The sequence below is a fragment of the Euphorbia lathyris genome, chromosome 10, assembly GCF_963576675.1.
Source record: "Euphorbia lathyris chromosome 10, ddEupLath1.1, whole genome shotgun sequence".
Lineage (NCBI taxonomy): Eukaryota > Viridiplantae > Streptophyta > Magnoliopsida > Malpighiales > Euphorbiaceae > Euphorbia > Euphorbia lathyris.
This window is the reverse complement of record NC_088919.1, coordinates 66,263,089-66,289,694: the sequence shown is the minus strand read 5'-3', so window position 1 is coordinate 66,289,694 and position 26,606 is coordinate 66,263,089. Positions and strand designations below refer to the sequence as shown.

At 38.9% G+C, this 26,606-nt stretch overlaps 1 protein-coding gene across 2 annotated transcripts; it reads left to right on the top strand.

The window, feature by feature from the left end:
- Window positions 1-19,636: 19,636 nt before the first annotated feature.
- On the top strand, window positions 19,637-26,069 carry LOC136207965 (transcription factor E2FA). 2 transcript variants are annotated; one of them, XM_065998823.1, is made up of 14 exons: window positions 19,637-20,028; window positions 21,079-21,283; window positions 21,495-21,548; window positions 21,664-21,749; window positions 21,828-21,916; window positions 22,035-22,089; window positions 22,315-22,367; window positions 22,451-22,501; window positions 22,600-22,648; window positions 22,753-22,818; window positions 22,914-22,990; window positions 23,154-23,379; window positions 24,978-25,044; window positions 25,545-26,069. In XM_065998823.1, the coding sequence occupies exons 1-14, from the start codon at window positions 19,822-19,824 to the stop codon at window positions 25,667-25,669; spliced, it is 1,410 nt and encodes a 469-aa protein (XP_065854895.1). In that variant the 5' UTR covers window positions 19,637-19,821; the 3' UTR covers window positions 25,670-26,069. The 2 variants fall into 2 exon arrangements, with proteins under 2 accessions (XP_065854895.1, XP_065854894.1); XM_065998822.1 differs by having other exon boundaries at window positions 25,536-26,069.
- The last annotated feature ends 537 nt before the right edge of the window (window positions 26,070-26,606 follow it).

Here is a 26,606-nt window from a genome sequence, read left to right as displayed (position 1 = left end):
TACTTTGACGATGAACAAAAAGAGGACTGAAATTTCTTTTCGGAATAATGGTGTCACCTATATCGTTGATTATGAGGCTATGGGTAACATGTTTGGTTTCTCTACTAGTGATTTTTATGATAAGCCTCGGGATTTTGATAATAACTCTTTTTGGCAAACTTTGTCTGACCAAACTTCTTTTGACTCCAAAAACACTTCGAGCAAGTTGATTAAGGACAATTGTGTGTTCTTCTTTCACAAGTATTTGAGTTTTTCACTTTTTGGTCGTGTTGAGAGTTCGAAGATTCAAGTCCGGGATTTGTTTGTTTGGGATTGTTTGTTCAAGGGTTTACGGGTTGATAGCATTGGAATGCTTTTTGACAATTTATATCGTGCTTCGAGGGCTCACACCACTCAAGTCTCTCTCGGTAATTTAATCACCGCTATTGTTTTAGGGGCACGGGATGAATTGGCTACTTTTGATATGTCCACCTACCATGGATATGTTCCGGTTTTGGACATTGCGGCACTTGAGCGGTCTCATTTATTGGTTTCTGCGGCTCCTCCTATTTTTATTTCGTATGCTACCCGTATTGCACATCTTCGTGGCACTATGGGTGGAGGTGCTTCTAGTTCTCATAATGTAGGTACCGACGAAGAAGGAGCGGCGGCCGGTGGAGAAGCTGCACCACAAGCCCAAGCAACACAAGATAATGATCCGGTGGATTTAAGGCGGATTTTGAACCAAATCAATGCAAATAATCGACAAATGAATTTGAGAATTGATGATTTGGTGGAGAACAATATGGTGATGAATGACAACCTCAATACTTTGAGGCGTGCACATCGTTCAACTCGGCATCGGATGCTTTCATTTTTCCGCCGCCGAAATGTGGAAACTTCACCAACACCTCCGGATTCCCCGCCACATGCTTAGGTTTTATCTTTTATTTTTTATCTTATCTTATTTCAATTTCAGTTTCGTACATTTTTATTTTCTTATGTTTCGTACAATTTCAGTTTTTATTAATTTTCTGATGAATGTTTTTGCTATATCTTTCGTTTATTTCCGTTTGTTTTATCTTTAGTGTTTTATCTCCATTTTTGCACCCATGAGGACATGGTCCAATTTAAGTGTGGGAGGAGATATATACATATATCATTTTATGCAAACGAATGAATGAATGAATGTATGCAAATGAATGAATGAATGTATGCATCGCTTGTTTTTCAAAATACAAATGCAACGTATATTGCAACACTTTTAAATATATTGCAACAAATGAAAAAACTTAACATTTTTTTTTATGAAATATCATTTTTACATTTATAAATATCATAAGTTAAAATTTTTATGATTATTTTTAGGTTATCATTATCGATAGAAATAAATATTTCTATACGGGTAATATTTTTCAAAATATTTTTCACAAATCTTCGACACGATTTTAAGTAAAAAATTGTCTCGAGTAAATGTATTTAAGTAACAAATTCTTTATTTTCAATCTCTATTTCATATCATGAAATTCATGATACAATAAATCTTATTTTAAATTTTCAATTAGGTTTATAGGCATTAAATTAAACTAACAATTTTTAGCTCGGTCTTGATTTTGTCTTACATTAACACCAATTGAAGTTTTTAAGGAAACTATAGCCATAATACATGTTGAATTTTAAGTCAATATAGGATGAATGTGCTAATTTTCTTTTTCCCAATTCATATTAATTAATCAATAAATCGTATTCTTAACTTTTGGCCACGATTGAGACCAACCTTATCACATTCGAGGTATGAAAGGGAAGAAATTAATAAGTAAAGCGTACTTTTGGCCACGGTTGCGACCACCCTTATCACAATCGAGGTATGGAAGGAACGTTTAAATAAGAAAAATTAAGCGTGTTTAAAGTTTAAAGTAACGATTGCGTCCACCCATGGCATGGTCGGTACCTCTTAAGCGAACACAAAACAATTGCATATAAAGTTACGACCGAGACCACCCTTATCACGGGCGTAACTAAGCAAATAAATTAAACTTAATACTCATATATAATAATTCAAGTTTGGGAAAAGAAATTTGGTGCTTTGAAATGCCTTGAGATGAAAGACTCAATAACATGCGTGCTTACATCGTCCCGAATACTTCAATTTAAAAATTGAAATACAAGACGAATGATATATCATATTTTTACTAAGTTAGTTTGATATTTTGCATATAAATTTGCCATGCGAGGTTAGTCTTTTCGGCTTAACTAATTTAAAAGGTAAAAACAAAGATATATGTTTTATTTTTATAAAGAGATTAGTTAAGGAATAAATTCAGTGAAATTTTGCTCGGGACTAGCAAAAGATTAAGTGTGGAGATTTGTTAAGCCCAAAATATACCTAAAATATCATTAATATTTATATCATTTTTATTACGAATTTGTGTTATTTATATCTGTTTAGATTACTTTTACTTTCGAATATCTTTCTTTCTTGCAAGGTACTTGAATATTTGGTAAAATCCAAATAGGAACGAAAAAGGATCTAAAACAGAAGAAAAACCCTACAAAAGGAGTCAAAGACGACGTAAATCGAAAGCGCCAAGTCGAGGACACGAACGAAAGCAAGAAGTAAGAAAACCTGCCGGGCCGCGACAGTGGATCCCAGACCCGCGGCCGCGACACGCGTGGTATAACCTTTTCTCCCGTTCGTCCGTCGCTCAGCTCAGTGCTACGTCATTCACGGCCGCGGATTACTATCCTCGGTAAGTGCAGAAATTCACCAAGAGCATTTAACACATGCTGAAAATCCAAGAAACGCGTTCGTTCAAGTGGATAAAGACGTCCTTTCACAACGGACACGACTCTTAACCAACGGATACATCACTTCAAACACAACCCTTCAACATCTATAAATAAAGAGTTGATGTTGAGAAAAAGTGTAATGAAATGTTATAATATAGATATAGAAATCAGAGCGTAGAACTTATGTCGAAGTTCTAAGTAAAAACATTTCGAGAGTTAGAAATTAGATTCTGTACAAAACAAGATGAGGTACACATATTGTTTATAGTTTAATTACAACTCAGTAGCATTTAGACATTGTTCCAGTTTTAGTTTGCATCATGGTAGTGGCCGACCGAATCCCTATTACGAAGTTACAGCGAGAAGATTGAGTAAAGTGTTCGCCCCCGAGCCTGACAACCTCCTAGGAAACCCAAGGAAGCGGAACCGATCAAGCCCTTCACTTGCACGCCCTCGAAGAACTCGATGCTCCTTATTCTCTGTAAACTTGTATCAATTTATATTTCATCTAATAAAGTCCGTTCTATTCGACAAATCGTTATGCAGCACTTATGGTAACCAATCCAATATAAGTGAGGCTGGTGTTTTCATTAATATGCACTTGAATTCAAAATCATTACAAGGAAACTTTGTTGAACACTTAGGCAAATTATCATCTCGAAAGAGTTTTAATTTGAGTAAGGGCAACTATCCCGAAAGGGTTTTGTCGCGTTCAAAGCCAATTAATTAGAGGTTCCGTCATTTATTTCATCATCATAATCGATACAAAGTTTAAGTTGTTTTCTTTGCTTAATGCAAATGAACAAATTCATTCATTTTTCTAATAAGTTCTAAATGTTTCTGTTTTGTAAAATTCATCCTTAAAATCAGATGATCTTTCTAACAATCGATTTATTCTAAATACATAATCTTATTCCAGCATTTTCAAATACTCAAAGTTCACAAATTCAATCAAATAAATTTCCTAAATTCAATTAATCCAATTTTCACTTTTCATTTACATTTAATAATAAATCCAACAAGTTCGAAATTAATAATTCAAAAATAAGTTTTTTCGTTAAAAAACGTATCCCTGTGGGATCGATATTTTTATTACTACAAGCGAAACCGTGCACTTGCGGAAATCGCTCAACAGTACCCCATCGTATCAAGTAATAATCCGGTTAAGACCGGGTATCGAATCCACGGGATTTATAACTACAAGTATTAAACGACTCGGTTTTATACGTTATCTAAGCGGTGAATACTTTGAGTTGATTCGGGGAACAACTACAAACTACTCCTAACTACGGGTGAGACAAATTTATATAACAAAAACTCTACGAAATGATACGGATGGCGATGAGTTATAAATATGACAAACAATGACTCCCAAAATATATACGGTTGATGATTTACTCTTGCAATGACGACTACGTGTAGTGTGACCGACCCGTGAAGTACTTAAACTACATGGTTCCTAGTCAAGGTGTCTAATGCTCGGGATCAGAAATTAGGGCCCGTAAGTTCCGTGGTTTGTCAATTCCTACGGTTTCCGGAGCGTCACTTCCGGTAAGGCAACACCTATATGAATCCCTAAAGATAGCCCGAATGGCGTCGGAAATCGCGTTCTCCAACACAATAATCAATTACGAGTATCAAAATAAGTAAACAAACATCAACACATGTATAGAAAAGAGATTATGAATCATAAATTATAAATATGGAGAATGTAAATATGGAATACAACCAAGCCTAGTACATAGGAAGAGTACAAGCTAATTAGCAAGTGAAAAGGGAAGAATCCACCCTCGGAACTAGCTAACCGGACTCAAGGTCGTCTCTTAGGACTTGGAGGTGGAGCTTTCGAGCTTGGTGAACGAAGATGGAACAGAACTTTGCCAGAATCAACGAACAAGCTCTCAAGATGATAGAGTTTTGCTATATAAAATAAAATCTAAAACTAAGAAACAAGAACTTAATCTATAGCAAGAATTGTATATCAAAAGAAAAGCTTAGCTCCCTAAAATGAGTGCTAGTCACTCCTATTTATACACATCAAACTAAGGGTAGAATTGTAATTTCACAAGATACAAGCATGGAGCTACATTATTTCTGCAGTTTTCCCATGACACGTCCCACGTATGGTGGGGGACGCCCCGCGTATTTTCCCATTCCGTCAGAAATCTCCTGCATGTGGACCAAATCCAGATCTTGTTGTCTCAACCACGCCCTGCGTAGACTGGGGTACGCCTCGCGTGGTTGAGCTTCTGAGATTTTATTGCTTGAATTAGGTCTTTTACGTCTCGCGTGGCCTGGAGGACGCCTCGCGTATATGAGTTCCTGGAATTTTTTCTTGAAGAACTTCCCATACACACCCCGCGTATATGGTTGTACGCCCCGCGTATTTGTCAGTTGACTTTAGAAGATCCTGCAGTCTGACATTCATGATTGAGACATTATTGCTGATCATTGCTCATACGCCCCGCGTGGAAGGTGGGACTCCCCGCGTGGCAGTGGGTAGATCCCACGTGGTGCCTGCGGATTGAGCAATCATTTCTGACAATGTGTTCCACGCCCCGCGTGGAGGGTGATACGCCTCGCGTATTGTCGGTGGATTTTTGCTCCTTGCTCGTACCTGAAATACAATTCTCGGGAGCCGAGTTAGCTTGACGTTTTTATTTTCTAAATTAATCAAAAATAAGGAAAATTAACCGAAAGTACGAAATTTATTTTTATTTCATTATTTTATTAAAATCTACTTATTTTTGTAATTAAACTTATTTATTTAGTCCCAAATTAAACCAAAAATCACGCTAAAAGATAGGGACGAAACGCCCCTATCAAACCTCCTCGGACTTTAAAGTTTTACTTGTCCTCAAGTAAAAGAAATCGAAAGACAAGGGATTGAGATTATTAAGAAACAAACCGTTGGTTGGTTTTACCAAGTGCGTGATTCCGAAGCTAAAGTTTTATGCGAAGTTTTCGGCAAGTACCTACGCAAATAAATGAGTGACCAAAACTTGTTTGAAACCTCCATGATCAAATTTAATAGGCAATATTAACGGGGGTCGATTTTCTTTTGAGAACCCGACAGTACCTCACCAAGAGATTTCACTCTTATGCTCAAATTTTGGTGGGTCGGTGTTTTCGCACTCTCCTTTGCACTTACTCAAAGTCGCTTTAAGTTTACATTTTCATCCGGGTTTTTCCTCCTATGTTATGGTCTAGGCAACATTAAAAATGAACCCGGATGGGGGTTGTAATGTGGGTGGCTTTTTAGTGGTTAATGTTTGGAAACTCGAGTTCAAACACCATTTTGATGATCGCACCATGTTTTTATTTTGGCCTTAGTAAGTTCGTAAAATATAACTCGAAATTGCTCAGGTGGAGCTTGAGAATGCCTTTTGCTCTTTATTGTGTTTTTCTTTTTCTTTTTGTTTTGAGAGCGGCACAAAAACGATTTCGAAAGCTTATGGTGCTTACTTATCAAGGCCTTGGCTTATTTCGGGTAGTTTTGGTGCGATTTGATTTTATTGGTATTTAAACAAGAGGAAAAATGGTTAATTGTTAAAAGGGTATTAACAACAAAAAGTCGGTTAATAGGCTCAAGGGGGTTTCCTAGGGGTTGATGAAAAAGAGAAAAATAAGTTAAGAAAAGAATTAGCCTAAGTGGGTTCGTTTTATCATCTATTGCCATTTTTACCAAAATAAGCGTACTTAACCCGGCATTAGGTGCAAACTCTATGAATCGAGTGAAGTCAAAGCTCTCGAAAAATTGTGAAAGAAATAGAGTTCTCGTACGAACTCTTTTAGGCTCAAAAATACCTCACAAAACTTCAGGTTAAATTGCTATGTTCAAGTTCTCGTCAAATTTTTAACTATCCCGTTTTTATTGCCTTTTTAAATTTCATTAAAGAGATAACCTTTGGGTTAGGACTCAATGCTTTTGTTTAGTACGAACCTAGGCTTTGCATAAATTCTATAACTTCAGAATCAAGACTAAAATTTCTTACTTAAATCGATCATTTCTGTTAACGTCTTTACATTTAAGAACAAATAACAGAACTTTTAATTAATTTCCGAGGGGGGTAGTGTGTCGGAAAAATTTAAGAATCAATAAACTAGTTTAATTATTTTGTTGTTTATTTGATTTTTATTTTTGTTTTTGTTAGTGCAAAACAAACGGTAAGTGCGGGGTTGCACGACCCTCCGCGTTATTAAAAGGACGTCTATTCCAAGGACGTCGCAAAAGAAAAGAAAAACAAAAACAAAAATAAAGATGGAATTTAAAAAGGAAAAAGGACCCTTGAAGGTCAGGTCCTACGTGTGGCGTGTCCAGGGGGGCGCCCCGCGTAGGAGGTGCGTTTTAAGCCAATTTTGGCCAGAGACTCTGATACGTGGGGCGCACTAAGAGGGGCGCACCGCGTGTTCCGAGCTCTGGGCTAGTTATACAGGTAAAACGGTGGGCACGCGGGGCGTAAAATGGCGTACGCCCCGCGTGGAGATTATTAATTGATGCATAAACAGAGAAAAATGAACACGAAAAGAAGAAATAAACAAAACGAAACACAAAGGAAAACCATAAATATATTTAAAATAAAAAGACAGTACAATAGAAACAAAAAAAAACGACAAAAGAAACACACAAACAAAACGAACTAAGAACATAAACATGAAAGGGAAAAAACATAAAACAAAGGAGAACATAAAATAAACAAAGGTAAACTAGGATGGAGGCGGAGGAGGATTGCCGTGGATATTGAAATGTGTGAAAAATGCGTTGGTGAAGGAGTCAAAATTTGCCCGATCCTCACGCCGATTAGCCTCAAGGTTGTCAAAACGGGTGTTGAGGTTGGCGAATTGAGAATCAAAATGGGTGTGATCGGCACGTTGTTGGCCCTCCAAGGCGCCCAACCGAGCATATATGGAGTTGAAGTCATGGTTGGGTGGTGGACTAAAATTTAGACCCATGTCCGAGTCCGAATCCTCAACCTCATCGTCTTGGGGTTGGGCCGCCCTCGAACTTTCACCCGAGTCGAAAGTGGGGCGCTTGAGTGATTTGAAGGCGTTTTTGTCCAAGGGCCGCGGTTCCAAGCTGGGAAGGCGGTCAAGGGCAGCGTCGCCAAGAGTGGAGGTGGCGAAGATGGTGATGAGATGGCCCAACCCGAGCTTTCCACGTTTCCGGGTGGGCATTTGATGGAGTTGGACGGCCACGAGGTAGGAGAGGTCATAAGTGAGGCCGTTTTCACAATAATAGAGGGCCAAAAGCTTGTGCTTATTGACCTTGGTGGACTCGGACTTCCCCGAGAAGTAAAAGGAGATGAACCGATGGAGAAGTTGGAGGGTTGGATCACGGATGCAGGCCGGGCGGAGGTTAGAGACGTCATACTCGTCGGACCCGGTGATGGAGGTCCAAAAATCATGAGGGGAGACACCCTCGGGCCAATGGGCTATCCCGTCCTCCGCTTGACGGGTGAAATTGTTGCGGAGCCATTGTGTGTCGATAGAGAATGGGTGGTTATGGAGGCGGAAGTTGAAGAGGGTGGCTCCGGGAACATTATTAGATTCGAGGGTGGTGTAGAACTCCAAGACCAAGGAGGGGTAGACGTGTTGGCGGGCACGAAAGTGATCGAGCCAATTGAGAGTGCGGAGGCGAGCCTCGAAAGTAGTGCCAACATCGTAGCGGTCAAGAACGCTACGTTCAATGCACGGGAGTTCCATGATATGAGCGGGGGAGAGTGTTTGGTAGGATTGGGCTTCTTCCTCGGTGAGGAGATGGAAAGGAGCCCGATATTGTCGGGTGAGTGGCGGTGTTCCTTCTCTAGGAGGTGGTGGTGGTGGTGGTTGTTGGGAACGAGAGGTGCGGGCCTGAGTGGACCGTGGGGGGCGCATGTCGGCTATATGCTTGCGTCTTGCCATGGTGTTAGTGAAGGATGGAGAAGGAATGTAGGAAGAGTGTGGGGAGTAAGGGTGAGTTGTGAGGAAGGAGAAGGAAAAAGGGAGGAGTATATATAGGGGAGGAGTGGAATTCCAAGGGATTCTCAGAATTCCAGGAGGGGTACGCGGGGCGTGAAGGGGCCACGCCACGCGTATCCCACCTCTTGGTCTTTATTTGACACAAAAACGGCACCGCACGCGGGACGTGCGGGGAAGCACGCCTCGCATATTGCACCTCTTGGCCCTAAATTGGTGGGAGAAAGGCGAGGACGCAGGGCGTACATAGTTTTGAATTTTTATGAATTTTAATTGTTATTTAATGTTTTTATTATTTTAATAAATAATTAAGAGGGTGGTTAAAAATTAATGAAGAGGGAAGTTTAAGAAATTTGAATTTGAAAAGGTGAAGGGTGATTGGAGGGAAGAAGAGGTGGAGTGTGGAAGTGGGAAAGATTTTTGGGGAAGAGGAGAGAGTGATGGGAAAGGTGGGAGAGAAAAAGGCTGCCATGGGGAGTTGCAATTCGCAACTCCCACAGGATACGCGGGGCGTGCCCTATGGGGCGCCCCGCGTGTCCAATGCGTGGTGTTTATTTAGCGGAAGTCCCAGCGGTTGAAGGTACGTGGGGCGTGGTAGGGTAGATGCCCCGCGTAGTATGTCTTTAACTACGAAAATGGGAACAGACACTTGGGTACACGGGGCGTACTAGTGGATACGCTCCGCGTGGGACTTTTTGGATATTAATGGGATTTGTTTTTCTTTTGATTTTTTTATTAAAAAGAACCGAAACGAGACGGAAGGGGAGACAAATGAAAAATAAAAAAAGACCAAGCAAACGAATGAAGAGATAAAATAAAAAAATAAAAATACAAATAAAAATGAAAAACGGAAATGATACATATAAACAAGGGGTTTGAGAAATTCAAACCGCGGCTACGTTTAGAGTCGGAGTAGCTCGACTTTCTCTTACGGCGGCTTATTGCAGGTTGTCCGAGTTGGAACTCGATGGGTCCGAACTTCTACTGTTAAGGAGAGTTACTGCGTGTCCGGACTCTCTATTTTTGCCCCGCGGGTTTTGCTCGGTGTTTGCCGGAAGAGTCCCTAACGGCCTTTCTTGTTGCTGACGATTCAAGTGGGCTACCTGGCGGTTAAGGTCCCTGCAAAACACCTCACTATCGGCAAGACGGGTTAAGATATCCTTTAACAAGGACGTTACTGACTGGCCATGCACATTATCGGGAGGTGGAGTGTTTCGATTACCGGGCATGGTTTGCGATTGCCCTAGCCCATTTTCCCGATATTCTTGATCAAAGTGGGATGGGGGCCTAAATACATTATTATTATTGCCATACGACAAGTTAGGGTGCTGGTACCGAGGCCTCCATCCGCTGTTATTATTATTGTGGTGGTGTGAGTAGGAGTTCGGGTTAGGGTTGTACCTTTGATTGCCTCCTATGTAACTTACATTTTCGGTATCGCCGGCGAAAGGGCTACCGGCTTGGCAATTAAGTCTGTCATGATCTCCACCACAATGATTGCACATCAGGACCTGTGCAACTTGGTTAAGGCTCAACTGGGCTATCAAAGCGTCAAGTTTTTTATTCATTTCCGTCATGGAACTTTTCGGAGCCTCTTTCTCCACGGCGAACGTTTGATGTCGCGAAGGTTCGGCAATCCGATCTGCTTGCCACTGTACGCTTTTCCTTACGAGCTCGTGGATGAGCTCATATGCTTCACTGGCCGACTTCCTAAACAGGTCCCCACCTGCTGCGGAATCCACGGTGGCACGATTAGTAGGTATTAATCCGTGATAAAAAGTGCTTACCAAATCGTGCTTGGGGATATCGTGGTGCGGGCAGCTTCGAAGCAACTTTTGGAATCTTGCCCAAGCCGGATGAAGGGCTTCGTGTTCGAGCTGCCGAAAGGTGGTGATGTGGTTCCTCAACTTAACCGTTTTAGAGGGCGGGAAGTAGTAAGAAAGGAATTCCTTCTCAAGTTCCACCTATGATGTAATCGATCCCGCCTCCAACGAGTGCAACCACTCCAACGCCTGTCCTGTCAAAGAGAAAGGAAACAACTTTAGTCGGACGGCCTCAACCGGGACACCGTTTTATCGAGAGGTCTCGGCACACATAAGAAATTTATCTAAATGTTCGTTAGGGTTTTCATGGGATTCTCCTCCGAACTGGCCAAGTTGTTGGATGAGCTGGATCATGCTAGTCTTGATTTCATATGTGTTGGCCGGAATGGTGGGGGCAACGATTCCGTTGCGGTTTTGAGGACGGTGCGGAGCAAGGATCTCCATCATCGAGCGCATGTCATTGCCTCCACCGTTGTGGTTGTTATTCACGGGTTGCGCCGGCGGCCTTTGGTTGACCTCGGGCTGGTTAGCTTCATTGTTGAGGTTTGCCATTTTCTCTCTCCGAATCCTACAAAGAGTACGTTCAATTTCAAGATCAATAGGAACGAGAGTATCACTCCGGGATCGGGTGTGCATAAAATAAATAAATGAAATAAATTATAAACAAGAAAGAATGTTGTTAGTAAAAGGTATATATAAAAATATATATATAAACAATTTATACAAAAATAATGCTTAGACTAACAGTAAAACGTTTTTGTCTAATATTGCAAGAAATTATAAATCTCCGGCAACAGCGCCAAAAACTTGATGGGTGAATGGCTAGGTAGAGCTTTAAAACGAAATATATATTGATAAGTGCATTACGACTATGGATGTGGTCTTCCTAAATGCTCTATCTCTACTAGACGCCACTACTTAGGGGCAAGTGTACCCTGTCGTATCAAGTAATAATCCGGTTAAGACCGGGTATCGAATCCACGGGATTTATAACTACAAGTATTAAACAACTCGGTTTTATACGTTATCTAAGCGGTGAATACTTTGAGTTGATTCGGGGAACAACTACAAACTACTCCTAACTACGGGTGAGACAAATTTATATAACAAAAACTCTACGAAATGATACGGATGGCGATGAGTTATAAATATGACAAACAATGACTCCCAAAATATATACGGTTGATGATTTACTCTTGCAATGACGACTACGTGTAGTGTGACCGATCCGTGAAGTACTTAGACTACATGGTTCCTAGTCAAGGTGTGTCTAATGCTCGGGATCAGAAATTAGGGCCCGTAAGTTCCGTGGTTTGTCAATTCCTACGGTTTCCAGAGCGTCACTTCCGGTAAGGCAACACCTATATGAATCCCTAAAGATAGCCCAAATGGCGTCGTAAATCGCGTTCTCCTACACAATAATCAATTACGAGTATCAAAACAAGTAACAAACATCAACACATATATAGAAAAGAGATTATGAATCATAAATTATAAATATGGAGAATGTAAATATGGAATACAACCAAGCCTAGTACATAGGAAGAGTACAAGCTAATTAGCAAGTGAAAAGGGAAGAATCCACCCTCGGAACTAGCTAACCGGACTCAAGGCCGTCTCTTAGGACTTGGAGGTGGAGCTTTCGAGCTTGGTGAACGGAGATGGAATGGAACTTTGACGGAATGCCGGAATCAACGAACAAGCTCTCAAGATGATAGAGTTTTGCTATATAAAATAAAATCTAAAACTAAGAAACAAGAACTTAATCTATAGCAAGAATTGTATATCAAAAGAAAAGCCTAGCTCCCTAAATGAGTGCTAGTCACTCCTATTTATACACATCAAGCTAAGGGTAGAATTATAATTTCACAAGATACAAGCATGGAGCTACATTATTTCTGCAGTTTTCCCATGACACATCCCGCGTATGGTGGGGGACGCCCCGCGTATTTGCCCATTCCGTCAGAAATCTCCTGCATGTGGACCAAATCCAGATCTTGTTGTCTCAACCACGCCCTGCGTAGACTGGGGTACGCCTTGCGTGGTTGAGCTTCTGAGATTTTATTGCTTGAATTAGGTATTTTACGTCTCGCGTGGCCTGGGGGACGCCTCGCATATATGAGTTCCTGGAATTTTGTCTTGAAGAACTTCCCATACACGCCCCGCGTATATGGTTGTACGCCCCGCGTATTTGTCAGTTGACTTTAGAAGATCCTGCAGTCTGACATTCATGATTGAGACATTATTGCTGATCATTGCTCATACGCCCCGCGTGGCAGTGGGTAGATCCCACGTGGTGCCTGCGGATTGAGCAATCATTTCTGACAATGTGTTCCACGCCCCGCATGGAGGGTGATCATTGCTCCTTGCTCGTACCTAAAGTACAATTCTCGGGAGCCGAGTTAGCTTGACGTTTTGATTTTCTAAATTAATCAAAAATAAGGAAAATTAACCGAAAGTACGGAATTTATTTTTATTTCATTATTTTATTAAAATCTATTTATTTTTGTAATTAAACTTATTTATTTAGTCCCAAATTAAACCGAAAATCACGCTAAAAGATAGGGACGAAACGCCCCTATCAGAAACCAAAGAAGTTCTTCCTGCCGAAGCACAGCTTCCAACTCCTTCTGAAGGGTTCTGAGAAGACCATCCAAACCGTGATCGAACCTAACCTCCAACCTACAATGAATGCCCTCAATTCTACTCAATAATTTATTCTTCCTCCTAATAATATGCCCAAAGACGTTTTTATTCCACCCCAGCACATTCTTTCTGAATCCCTCAACAGCTTGAAGGACATTCGAGTGAGGCTTCCAATTATCTTGAACGAAATCCTTAAACTTAGGGTGAGACTCCCAAGCCACCTGATACCGAAACGGTCTCTCCCCCCTAGGTCGATTTCCTCTCATCAGCCTAAATAAGATAGGACAGTGATCCGAATGATGGAACAGGAGATTTAACACAGAAGCTTTAGGAAATCTAGATTGAGCTGAAACATTAGCATAAACTTTGTCCAAACGAACAAAGGTACTGTTGCGCTTCCAAGTGAACTTATGACCAGAGGCACCCAGATCAAAAAGCCCACATAAATCCATACTATTCTTATGATTAAGGCAACGGTTAACATAGTGATGCGAACCCCCTCTCTGATCACTCATACGGGCAATATCATTAAAGTCACCAGCCACAAACCAAGACTCAGTCATATTAACACTCATAGAGTAAAGAACCTCCCAAAGCCGTTTCCGATTAGCCAGGACAGGATCAGCATACACCAGGGTAATAAAAAAGGGTTTATTACCAGGAACATGCACTTTACTATGAATAAACTGTTTATCTATACTAATTATATCGAAATCAACACGATCTGGCTTCCAGAAAAGCCAAATCCCACCAGCCCGGCAAGTAGCCTCCGATCTAACACAGTCCCAGTTCCTAAACTTTTTAACCACCTCATCTGCTTTTACTCCACTAATCTTAGTTTCCATTAAAGCAAAACAAGAAGGATTAAATTGTTTAATTAAATCTTTAACATGGATACGGGTAGCCTTGCTAGCCGCACCTCTAACATTCCAAAGCAACAAATCCATAGACGGGAGGACAACTGAACGCACCCACAACCCTAAACCAGGTATTTATTAGGGGCTCCTAAGAGCCTCGCCGAGGTACCCGCAGGTCCTCTCTTATCCGACAAAACCATAGTGTTATGGACACTTTTTTGCTTCCCCTTAAGCTTTTTCATACTAGTCTTGTTAACACCCATAGCCTTCCCAATACCAGGATCACCACAGTGATTAGGAATACTAACCTCATTTATCTTCTCCTTCCCTTGAGATGCCAAAGCCTGGGACCCCAACTGGGATTCACCTTTGGAGACAAAAATGGGATTAACATTTTCAACCACCTTATTTGATGGTTCAGCAGATTCTAAGCCTGGCATGCTTTGCTCAATATGCTCGTCAGCCTGGTCAGAATCTTGGACTTCCTCAATAGTCAGGGCCCCAAATCTGGATCCTGAAGTGATGCCTGAAGCAACCCCAAAATCTCCCCTAATATTAGGGTTAGGTTTCTCCTTGACAATAGGATTAGCAATAGGATTGGGCAGGGTAGACTTAATATTAATGTTAATATCAGGGAGACGATTTTGAACAACCGAAGGACGTGTCCTTCGTCTAGCAGACCTCTTAGCCACCATCAAGGGGCCAAAATTCCCCCCATCACCTTGGATCCCTTCAACTCTTCTAATAACACCCTCAACTACCTCCTCTAACGCCTTCTCCCTTTTGGGGCATCCCTCATGAGTATGACCATACATACCACAATCAAAACAAATATTATGTAAACCTTCATACTCAATAAAGTACACCGTGTTATGAACACAAAATTTAGACAACAGAGGTTTGGCAAGATCAATATCAATACAAACCCTTGCAAACTTGCATCTAATAGCCACAATTGTAGTTTTGTCCACATGGTGAACCTTCCCAACAAGACCTCCTATTTTATTAACAAAACGACGTAGTTCTAATTAAATAAAACGACCTCGTTTTGCTTTAAAACATAATTAAAAAAATAAAAAGAAAATATTAAATTTAAAACCATTTTTCATCCTCAATTATAGAACCAATAAACCCTGAACCTCCATTGATAAAGGGGGTGTAAAACTCTAAAACTTCAAAATTAATACTTGGATTTTTCAAAAAATACAAATATTAGTGGGGGCAACTGCCCCCAGTGCCCCATGGATTCTCCCCTAACCCCAATAATACATTTAGAAAGTGGCCGATATATATATCAAGTGAGAACCCTCCCTTAGGTGGGGACAAGATGAAACGACGTAGTTTTGATACCTTTAATTAAAAATTAAATAAGAAAATGAGAATGAAGGAATTCAAACCTAGGACTGGGGCATAGAAACAGTGACACGCGCACCATCTACTACTATGACACTTGCTTTAATTTGTTCATTATACAATTCTTTTATTTATATATTATTAAGTGCCTTTGATGTTAAAAAAATCAAATACTATATATATATATATATATATGATAATATCTAATATTATGCATTTATATCATAATATATACATACATAAACTTATTTATGTACATGTAATTATCTAAATCGAATTCATATCTTAAATACAATTATATATTCAAATAATATTGTCCTTGATTTGTTTGTTTAATTAATTTCGGCTTAGTCTGAACATAAATTCAATTCAATTGAATTTCCCTATTCACCTGGTCATACTATTGATGTAATGCTCTTAGATTCAAGCCATCGTGTTAGACATGAATGCTAAGACATTACAAAGAGCCTTTTGTTCATATTTAGTTTGTTCTGTGAGCAATCTTGATAGGCCTATCTAAAGATGGTGGTTAGACCAAACATCCAATTCGTCTTAATGATCATATACAAGATTTTAGGCGATTTTTATGTTAATCCAACTCAAACAATAATCCTGTGTGTAACCTTCAAGAACCTAATAATAACCTCTTAGTAATCATTTGCTACATGATATCAAGTCCATCAAGAGGCACAGTTAAGTCACCCTCCTTTGTTGCTTGGATATTTCCTTGATCTCTAGTGAACTGATAAGTTAGAACGAGCAATTTACACATTGCCTCATTCGGGTGTGACCACACGCTTTTTAGCCCCACTAATCAAGTGATCGATGATATCTAATCTCAATAAGAGATTAAGCAGTCCATTGTTTCGCTTATGATTTCTAAGCATGGCGTACAATGCTCCCAACTAAACCTACACTTGTCACCGAGTTTCGGGACCGTTAGACGATCAATCAAAGAACAATGCAAATCATCCAGGCTCCACAGTGAACTTGGTCTAAGGATTCAATTTAGAGTGTTACATAAAAACTGCCTATGAATCCTAACCATGTGGATCAATCTAGAGCTTATTATTTCATAAACCCCAATGCTCATGGGTTGACATTCACTGTCTATAACCAGTGAAACACCATTATAATCAAAACACATACTAGTCTTTAGTTAGTTACCATTCACATGATAGTAACAGACCAGAGATATTCAGATCAGTATCTTGTTGCATCATGACTTCACTTGACCAGGTCATCAACCTACCAAACGTGAGCAGATCACCAATATTGGATACTATATTAATCAATTCGCACAAGTAAGCTGATTTAACATATTATTGCCTTGTAGTTAACAGTTCTGTTAGATACGACGTCTCGGGACTAGGGCATACTCCAACAAACTTATCAGGAGACATGTGACCCACTATGCTCCATAATCTGTAACCGTCTTCTACAGCGCAACATCAGTATAAACAGAGTAAACTCAACTCGAGATAAATAGGTTCATTCATATTTACATTACAACTTTAATTTATTGATTGTGATGATTCTCCACCCTTCTTCAAGAACTGACTTAGGCATTAGAGTGAGTTCGCCATGCAAATGACCTCTCTTTAACGTTGCTTTTGTGCAGTTGCATGTTGACACATGGACTTTCAAAATTCAACCACATCAACTGTAATTATTCAACTACTTGATTTTCAATTGATTTAAAAAACTCATATTTTTAATAAGTAAAAAAATATGTAACTTAAAAATTTAAAGTTAAACATTTTAATTAATAAATAAAAATATATAACTCATGTTTTTAATAAGTAAAAAAATATGTAAAAAAATTTAAAAGTTAAACATTTTAATTAATATTTTTATATTAATATTTAGTATAAATAAACAAGCGGGCGTACAACCTTAGTTAAAGCTGTTACCTCATCGATACCCAATTACATTATGCAAATAACATTATTACCAGTGAGTGTATGCAATCATCTTGACAGGCTGAATCGAAAGTTTTTGTGGGGTGGCTCACGGGAGTCTCAGAAAATCCACTCGGTAAGATGGGATCCGGTTTGTGTATCGCGAAGCGCAGGTGGCTTGGGTATCAGGCCTACTCGGGAGTTTAATCTTGCAATGGTTCCAAAGTTAGGCTGAAGGCTTCTAACTGAGGATAATGATCTATGGGTTCAGGTAATGCGAAACATGTATATGAGTAGCTCTATGGAAATTCGGAATGTGCGTGTTCCACCTAACTCCAGTCATATTTGGTGGTGTATTGGGAAGGGATTTGATCTCCTTAAACTGGGGTTGGAGAGGCTGGTCTGTAACGGATGGACCACCAAATTTTGGACCGACCCTTGGGTTGGTAATTCAACGCTCCTAGAAGTTTGTATTACTGCTCCCCATGATGATGATCAAGACTGTTCCGTGGCCTCTTACTGGAGAGAGAATGGAGGCTGGGACTAGGATGCATTTAGTCAGTTCCTCCTGTATTCATCGCTTTTGTTTTTTTCCTCAATCGTCCTTTTCCCCGATGCTGAAGATGGTGATTCATGGAGATGGAGCTGTACGAGTACGGGGATTTTCAGTGTCACTTCAGCTTTCAAGCTAACTCAATGGCGGGTAATTTCTAATCACTCTCATGAAACTTGTAAGCTTATTTGGAGTCTGCAAGTACTCGAGAGGCTGCGATATTTTGTTTGGCTTATGTTCCGAGATGGGGTAATGGCTAATGCAACGCGAGTTGCCCGACACCTAAGTGAAGACGACGCCTGTGTGAATTGTGGCCGCTCGGAGACGGTGCTGCATGTTTTAAGGGACTGCGAGTCTGCGACCAGGCAGCGGGGGGTTGGAAGAGGATCCTTGCGGAGCCTGAATTGAGGAATTTATTTGATTTAGAATTGCGGGATTGGCTGTTGTTTGGTCTGTCTAAAAAGGTTAAATGGCGCGGGGTGGAGTGGTCTATTCTCTTCCCAACTGTGTTATGGTGGTTGTGGAAATGGAGATGTGCGACTATTTTCATTCCAAATGCGTCCTACTGCCAAAACAAACCAGAATTCGTGTATGAGAAAGCAAGAGAATTTTATCAGGCCTTCAATATTGAGCAACGCCTGGGGGATTTGCCGGTTAGAGAAATTTTGGTGGGTTGGACACCCCCTGAAGTTGGCTGGGTTAAAATTAATAGTGATGCGCTAGTAAAGGTAACCCGAGTTTTGCTATGGCAAGTGTTGTTGCTCGTGATAATAAAGGTATGTGGCTTAGTGGTTTCGCAATTAACCTTAAGGTTTGCACTGGAGTTTTGGCTAAGCTATGGGGCCTATATTTTGGCTTAAAATTTGCTTGGAACAAAAACTATCGCAAAGTGGTTTTTGAGATGGATTCTTCAGTTGTCATGCGTTTAATAAGGGATGACACGGATCATAGACATAGCTTCTTCTGGTTGATTTGGGAATGTCGTAAGCTGTATAGCCGGGATTGGGAAGTTGAGCTCGTCCATGTGCTACGCGAGGGTAATCGAGCTGCTGATTGGATGACGAACTACGCATGAAGTTTGACTTTGGTCCTTCACGAGTGTGAGGTGCTTCCTGCGGGCATCTAAGACATCATTTTTTCTGATTTGTGTGGTACTTGTCTCCCTAAGATGACTCGTACTAGATAGTTTTTTCGGTCTATTTTTGTGTTTTTTCCCTTTGTGCTCCATGGGCTTTAACCCCTCCCTTGTTACAAAAAAAAAAAAAAAAAAAAATTTACATCGTCATTTAATAATAGGTACAACACTTATAATTTTTTTTTTTTGGTGGAACAACACTTACAAATTTTAACACCTAAAATTTAATATTGATTCATATTACACATCAACATTTAATTTTCTTTTTCAGTACTTGTTTCATGTATAACGTGTGCTAATATATTTTATTGAAGTTTAAAATTAAATTTACCCATAAAAGAATTTTAGATCATTTATATTAAATGTGACGTTAGTGGAAATTTTGGTAAAACATTATAATTCCCGAAATTTTAGATTTCTATAATTTCATTAAATTCTTTTGAATTTAGTTATTATTCCCAAAACTTCTTACTACTTCTCAATACCCACTTTATTCGATGCGTTCCCAGCCACTATTTTAGCATAATGGTATCCAATTGAATAAAATGAAAAAGTTTTAGGGGCAGAAGTTATAATAATGAAAAATCGTATAATAAATTTTCTTCTATCAATTCTTCCCTCCACATCTATCCCAAACTAAAAATTCCCTCTTTCCCTCGTTTTCTGCTCTCTTCTCCCCTTAACCCCACTTTCCTTCATAAACCCTCTATTTCCTCTTTCTCTCTCTACAAAACCACATTCTCTCTCTAACATTCAGATCTCCATTTCAATCTCCGATCGAATTTCATCTTGTTCATTCTTCTTCTGCAATTTTTTTTCATCATTACTTATGGCTGGTGGCTCCCGAGCCCCCGTTCCTCCGCCTGCTGGGGCGGCCTCCAACCCTCAGGCTCCGATCGTGCCGCCACCTAAACGCCATCTAGCTTTTGCTACGATGAGACCGCCATTTGTTCATCCTGGTGATTATCATCGGTTTGCGGCTCCCGGTACTAGTAGAGCGGACTGTGATTCTGAGGGTATTATCGTGAGGCCTCCTGTGAGTTACTTGACTATGCACGGATACCTGGAATTATGCGTATCTATTTGCCTATGTATATCTTGGTTTTGGAAAATTTTGTGGGAGCGAGTGTGTAATATATAATTGGAGAAGAATTAAGGAAGTTGAATCGAGTCTAATTCTGTTTGGTTGTTGAGAAATTGGCGAAGAGAATTTAAGTTTGATGTATTTTGTTCGGATGTTGTGAGATTCCTTATCATAATATAATCTTGCACAGCTTAAATAGACCATCACTTGTACTGTCGTCCTAAGCTTATTTAGTCCTTTTATCATGGTAGATTGGATGTTAGAAGTTTGTATAGGTGAGTTGGATGCTAGAATTTAGCATTCTATTATTCTTTGAGCAAGTCTTTTGATGCTAATTTTGCAAGTGAAGTTGCTGTGTTTTTGAAGTACAGATTTCATTTCAGTGGCATTGGTGCCCTAAGGGATATCTGTTTGTACAACTGTTCTTTCATTTTTTCCGCATAATGATGTACTCTTAGAGCCAACATTACTCCGTGCATTGCGAATTTGTTTGTAGTCCATGGTGTATGGTTTGATAATCGGTATGGACTCGACTTGTATACTGAACCTACTCATTCAAATGATCCTTCTAAATGAACTTGTTTTTTTTTTTATATCCTCATTTTTAACCGTGAAGTATGTTGAGATGGATTTCAAAATATGACTAATAGTGGTAATGCTTAACAATGTAATTAGCCTTTGAATGTGTCCTTACATGGTTGCATATGCTTGCTTTTCTACTTTAGTAGTAATTATGTGAGAGCTTCAGTACATAAATAGGTTCTTTGGATGTATGCTGATGCTGCATATAGATTGTAGTCTTTTTCACACACACACACACACACACTCTCCCTCTCTCTCTCTCTCTCCCTCTCTCGTGATCTAACCTGCTTAGAAAAACAGTTATTTAGACTTCTATATGGTCTTTGCGTTTTTTGTGCCTCTGAGCACTTTATTGTGGTTTCTATCTTATGAACAATTCTTAAACAAAATTCTGCCTTCTTTTTTTCGGGTGCTCCTCAGCTGCTAAAACGGAAGAGTGGCTCAGATGAAAATGGAGTCGCGTCTAGTGAGTGGGCTAGCAGTGCAGGTACTGCTGGATGTAGTGATGTGTATAGTAGTAGTCCTTTCCATACACCTGTATCTGCAAAAGGTGGAAGGACATACAACAAATCAAAGGCCTCAAAGGGAAATAGATCAGGGCCTCAGACCCCTGTGTCAAACATTGGTTAGAAGTTTTATCCTTATCTTTTATGTATATTGATTTCCTTCATCAAATCATCTACATTATTTCTAAGAGACCATATCTTTGGAGAACGTATTGAACAGTATAAATTAAGTTTTCTCTACCCTTTTGTCATGTTGCATGCTCCTCTGTCTTTGCTTAACATTTTTAGGAAAGAGGAAACTTAATCATTCAAATTTATGTGAGCTTGCAGATTCTTCATCTCCTCTTACTCCAGCTGGCAGCTGTCGATATGACAGTTCCTTAGGTAACTATATGCTAATAGACAAAAAAGAATTGTGCCTGTGTTTGCAGTTTTAATAAATAAATTGTTTCTCAGGCTTCCCCTGGTGCTTATAGACAAAACGTGTCTATGTTTTCAGGTCTTTTGACTAAGAAATTTGTCAATCTAATTAAGCAGGCAGAAGATGGTAATCTTGACCTAAACAAGGCTGCGGAAACGTTGGAGGTTATTATGATACTCATTGGATGCTTGCTGCATTGCATACCATTAAAAATGCTTATCAAGACCTTTTCATTGGAACAGGTACAGAAGAGACGGATATATGACATAACAAATGTCTTGGAGGGAATCGGTCTTATTGAAAAGAAGCTCAAAAACAGAATCCGTTGGAAGTAATGTGATAGCACTAGTTAGACATTTCAGATATCAATAATGTCTTCTTGTTGATTATACCAAAACATTTGTTATACATGTAGGCTTATGCAAGTATCTGTTAAATGGTTATATCAGGGGAGTTGATGCTTCAGGACCAGGGAAGGCAGATGATGATGCCTCTTTTTTACAGGTACATAGAAATAGATAATGCTCTAGTTTTGTGCAGATCATCAGTCTCTCTTCCTTAGTACTTGGCCTTTATTTTCTTCCCTTTTTATTAATTTCTTTTCTGCTGGAATGTCTGCCAATCTGTTGTTCATACGCATTCAAAAATTTCAATAACGACATGCAAAATAGTGGAGAAGCCTATAAATGTCATTCTAGAGAGAAGGTTTAAATTTATGAGTCCTTGCAGGATGAAATTGAATCTCTTTCAATTGAAGAGCGCAGAATTGATGATCGGACGAGGTACCTCAGTTGATTACTTATGAAGCTTGATATTGTCCTCTTATTAGTGTATGGTTTTGAACGTTACAAGCTTTTTTTTGCAGAGAAATGAAGGAAAGGTTGAGAAACTTGAGTGAAGATGAGAACAGTCAAAAGTAAGAGATTCTCCATCAAGGCCATGTATACATTAAATTTATCTCAACTGTTGTTCATGCAAATATTAATACATCTATTCATTTTCAAACAATTTCAGGTGGCTTTTTGTAAGTGAAGAAGATATTAAGAGCATACCTTGTTTTCTGGTCAGTCCTTTTTTGTCTATTTAATTGTTTCTTGTTTTTTCTTTAAGATAATTTGAGTTTGTTTCAATGATGTTTTTGACAAATTTAGCTACTCTTTTTGTCAGAACCAAACCCTCATAGCAGTAAAAGCTCCCCATGGAACTACCCTGGAAGTCCCTGATCCTGATGAAGTAAGTCAAAGAAGAGCTTCTCAAAGGAGAGAATTTGACTATTTTATGCTCTCTCTTGTTCATGATGCTTGAGCTGACTTTCCTTTTTACATTAGGCTGTTGACGATCCACAGAAGAGATACAGAATAATCCTAAGAAGTTCAATGGGCCCGATTGATGTTTACCTTGTTAGGTATGGCTGACTTTTGTGAGTTCCTTAGATATCCACTTATATATTTATGTTACTATTACCCTCTTAAATAATAGCGACTTGCGCTTTTTGTGAGGACTGCTATTGAAGTTTTGGACTCATATTTTATGATATTCTTCCTTTCCTTATTGCATCTCTTATGTAGTAAATTTGAGGAGAAATTTGAGGACGAGAATGGTGAGCCATCAGCCAGTTACCCACATTCTTCTGCCTCGGGTTCTAATGAAATGCCAGCAAACGAGATGATAAGTGAGCAGCGAATCGAGGAGGGAGTTGAACCCCAGCCACAAGGTCAAATTTCATTTTTTGATCTTGATGCATCACAAGAATTGTCTGGGGGAATGATGAAAATTGTTCCTTCAGATGATGATGTAAGTGCACTTATCCTGAGCCTTCTTCTTTTGAGTATGTTTTTTTTTTTTTTTTTTGCAAAAGATAATTGATTATAATATTTTCTGAAAAATCGATGTGATGTTAAAAGTGCCTTGCATATGAATGCCATTGCCAGGTCTCAAACTCATTCAGTTATTATGTTTCTTTAATATGTGGCTGCAACGGTGTAAATTGGAATCGGATCTTGCTGGAAGTAAACATTACTACATGATTTTGAACAAGTTGATTAAAATCTTTGTTGCAGTCTATTTGAATTCTTTTGGCCTGCACGACATCAAAATATTAAGGCTATGTTTTTTTTGTTCTATAGTTAATTTGTTTTTTTCCGTATATTTTTGTACTTTGCTCCGGTCACCATTGGATCAATTGGAAATCATCCATTAGTGAGTGATTATGGAAAAGAGATAAAGACCAAATATGCTCCAAACATTCACGAGAAAATATACCCCAATGTTTAAAACAATCTAATATTAGGACTAACTTGTATATTTCAGATCAATTGCAAGCCTGCTGTTAATAGTCATAGCTAAGATCCAATTTAAAGTGACACGTACTATTGACATAGTGAGATTTGTTAATGGGAATGTTTCTTGATGTGCTAGCATTGTACGAATATTTTCTTTTATAAATTTGTATTCAATCTGTTAGGCTGTTAGATTGAATATAACTTTAATATACACTTGTATATGCATGGTAGATTCGAAGTAAGAGAGAAGGATCTGGGTTTAAGAGAGAGAGGAGAGGGACAAGAGAGAAACAAATTGGGAAAGAAAGATATTAGTTGGAGTAAATAATCAATATACAGGTGGTATGTCAATGCCAAGTGTCATTTTAAATTGGATTTTAGTTAGACTAACGGTGTAACTATGATTATTAACAACGGACCTGAAATTGTTTCCAAATATACACACTAGGCCTAATATTGTGCTACTTTATGGGTTTGAGGGTATATTTACACTTCCACAAAAACATTAGGGGCATATTTGATCCTTATCCGTTATGGAAAACAAAGTAGCCATAAAGTTTTCATAAACGCTATAGGTTTAATTTAGTTCTCTTGCATTTAACTATTGAATGCAGAACTAATACAACACAACAACAACAACAACAAAGCCTTAGTACCGAAATGATTCGGGGTCGGCTGAATGCAGAACCAATATTTTCAAATTTGTTTTATGTTAGCTTGTGTCAATTGAAAGTAGAGATAGAGTTTATCATGCTCATACCTGAGGGTTTTGGGGCGAAGATAGATTCTGGTGGGTCGTAGTGTTAGGATTTATGATTTAATATCATGCACGGAACCTGAAACGGAAACGGACAACAGGTAACTTTATTTCTAAAAAAAATATAGCTAGGAAAACGGTATTGGAAACGAACACGAAACACGGAAAAACTAGTGAAGTAGAGTTTCCGTGCAACATTGGTATTCAACCGCATGGAGTTTGTGTAGTGTCTTTTGTTTGGCATGCAAGCTAAATCAATGAATTTTAAGGGAGATTTCTGATAAAATAGTTGTGTTTGACTTCTAGTTAGAGCTGTGAATTCTTTTCAATTATTCGATATGTTGATTTTGCAGAACGAAGCAGATTACTGGCTTCTTGCAGATGGTGATGTTAGCATCACAGATATGTGGAGGACAGATCGTATCCTATTTAAATTTTTTACCTTTTCTATTCTAATCCCCGAACTCTTCTCGGGATTTTTCCTCAAAATAATGCTTTTCTGAGGAAGATGTCTCAAGGCCGGGTTAAAAAATTTCCACATCTAATGTACGAAACACCATTTCCACATCTAACGTTGTACGAAAGTGGCGTTTAAAACACTAGTTTCAAATGTAAAGAACCTGGTGATTCAATCACCTGGTTCAGTGTCGGTGTGAGAACATTCGATATTGGTGTCACGTGTCTGATCTGACATTTGTTCTCTACATTTGAAACTATTATTTTAAATATCGTTTCATACGTTCTCGGATACGAATAAAAGTAGCATCACAATGGGAATTTTTTAACCAAGCATTACCTTTGGATAAATCCTCAGAATAAGCATTATTTTGAGGAAAAATCCACTCTTCTCTTTTTTTTTTCCTTCTATTTTATGTCAAAGAGCCAAAAGCACATTCCTTGATTCTGTGTAGCGGATGTAGAATGGAATGATGTGAATATGCTTCAAGCTGACTTCGGGATTCCTGATGTCCACAATCAGAGGGCGCAAACCCCTCCATCGGTCATACCTGAAGTTCCATCCGGTATAAACTCTACTCTGAGGTAAATATGGATTTCGCTAAGTGAAGCCTGTGACTGCAAACCCATACTTTCAAAATGGCTTAGTGCTAGGGGAGTGGAAATTGACAGAAGAGGTAAAAGCTGGGGTTAATCGTTTACAATTTTTTTGACCTTACGGGTCCATCAGCGAATAAAAACGACGAAAATACAAAGTATGAGAATCTTGTAAAATGGCGGAATGGATTGGCTGATGATAGGGAAGCATAGGACAGTTAAAATTAAGGTGTTATTTTACTATTAACCAAATGCCTTACTGTGAGAGATACCTTTAAGACAAGCAGATCTGAAATCTGCTCTTAGATGGTACACATGATATTGTTGGAAGATATTTGTATCTTCAAAGAAAACACCTTTGTGGCATTTTAATTAGAATTTTTTCATAAGAATGTCAAGTTGCTAAACTAATATAATTGATGGAGTCATGTTTATACGATGAAAAGGTAGTTTTTTCGATCTTTTTTTTACATGGAATTAAGGATCAAAATGGTTCTTAAAGTCGGTATCTATTAAGGATCAAAATGATTCTTAAAGTCTGTATCTATTAAGCATCAAAATGGTTCTTAAAAGTTGTCCGCTAGGATCAAGTTAACTAAATTAAGTTTTTGGTATCAATCATGTTGTCAAGTTGTCAAATTTTGATAAATTAGTCCAAATATTTGGGCAATCAGATTTAATACCTATAACTTGCGTTAATTTGTCAAAATTTACCAACCTGATGATTGAGTTGTTAGGGGTTAGGGCTGTAATCGAGCTTTGGTCTGCTCATACTCGACTCGTTAGAAAAGAGACGAGCTCAAGCTCAATACTTGTTCGTGAGTTGCTCGTTTAGCTCACTAGCAACTTGTTAATTCTGTTCTTGAACTTTGTTCGCGTACAATTTGTTAATTATGTTCTTTAATTATCTTCATTTGAATTTTCTTAAT

Bases quoted from the DNA above. Each gene is read 5' to 3' on its own strand.
- LOC136207965 (XM_065998822.1), top strand. From the start codon at position 19,822: ATGGCTGGTGGCTCCCGAGCCCCCGTTCCTCCGCCTGCTGGGGCGGCC. The intron at 21,750-21,827 runs GTTATTATGATA...TCATTGGAACAG, and splicing joins AGGCTGCGGAAACGTTGGAG to GTACAGAAGAGACGGATATA. The intron at 23,380-24,977 runs GTAAGTGCACTT...TTGATTTTGCAG, and splicing joins TTGTTCCTTCAGATGATGAT to AACGAAGCAGATTACTGGCT.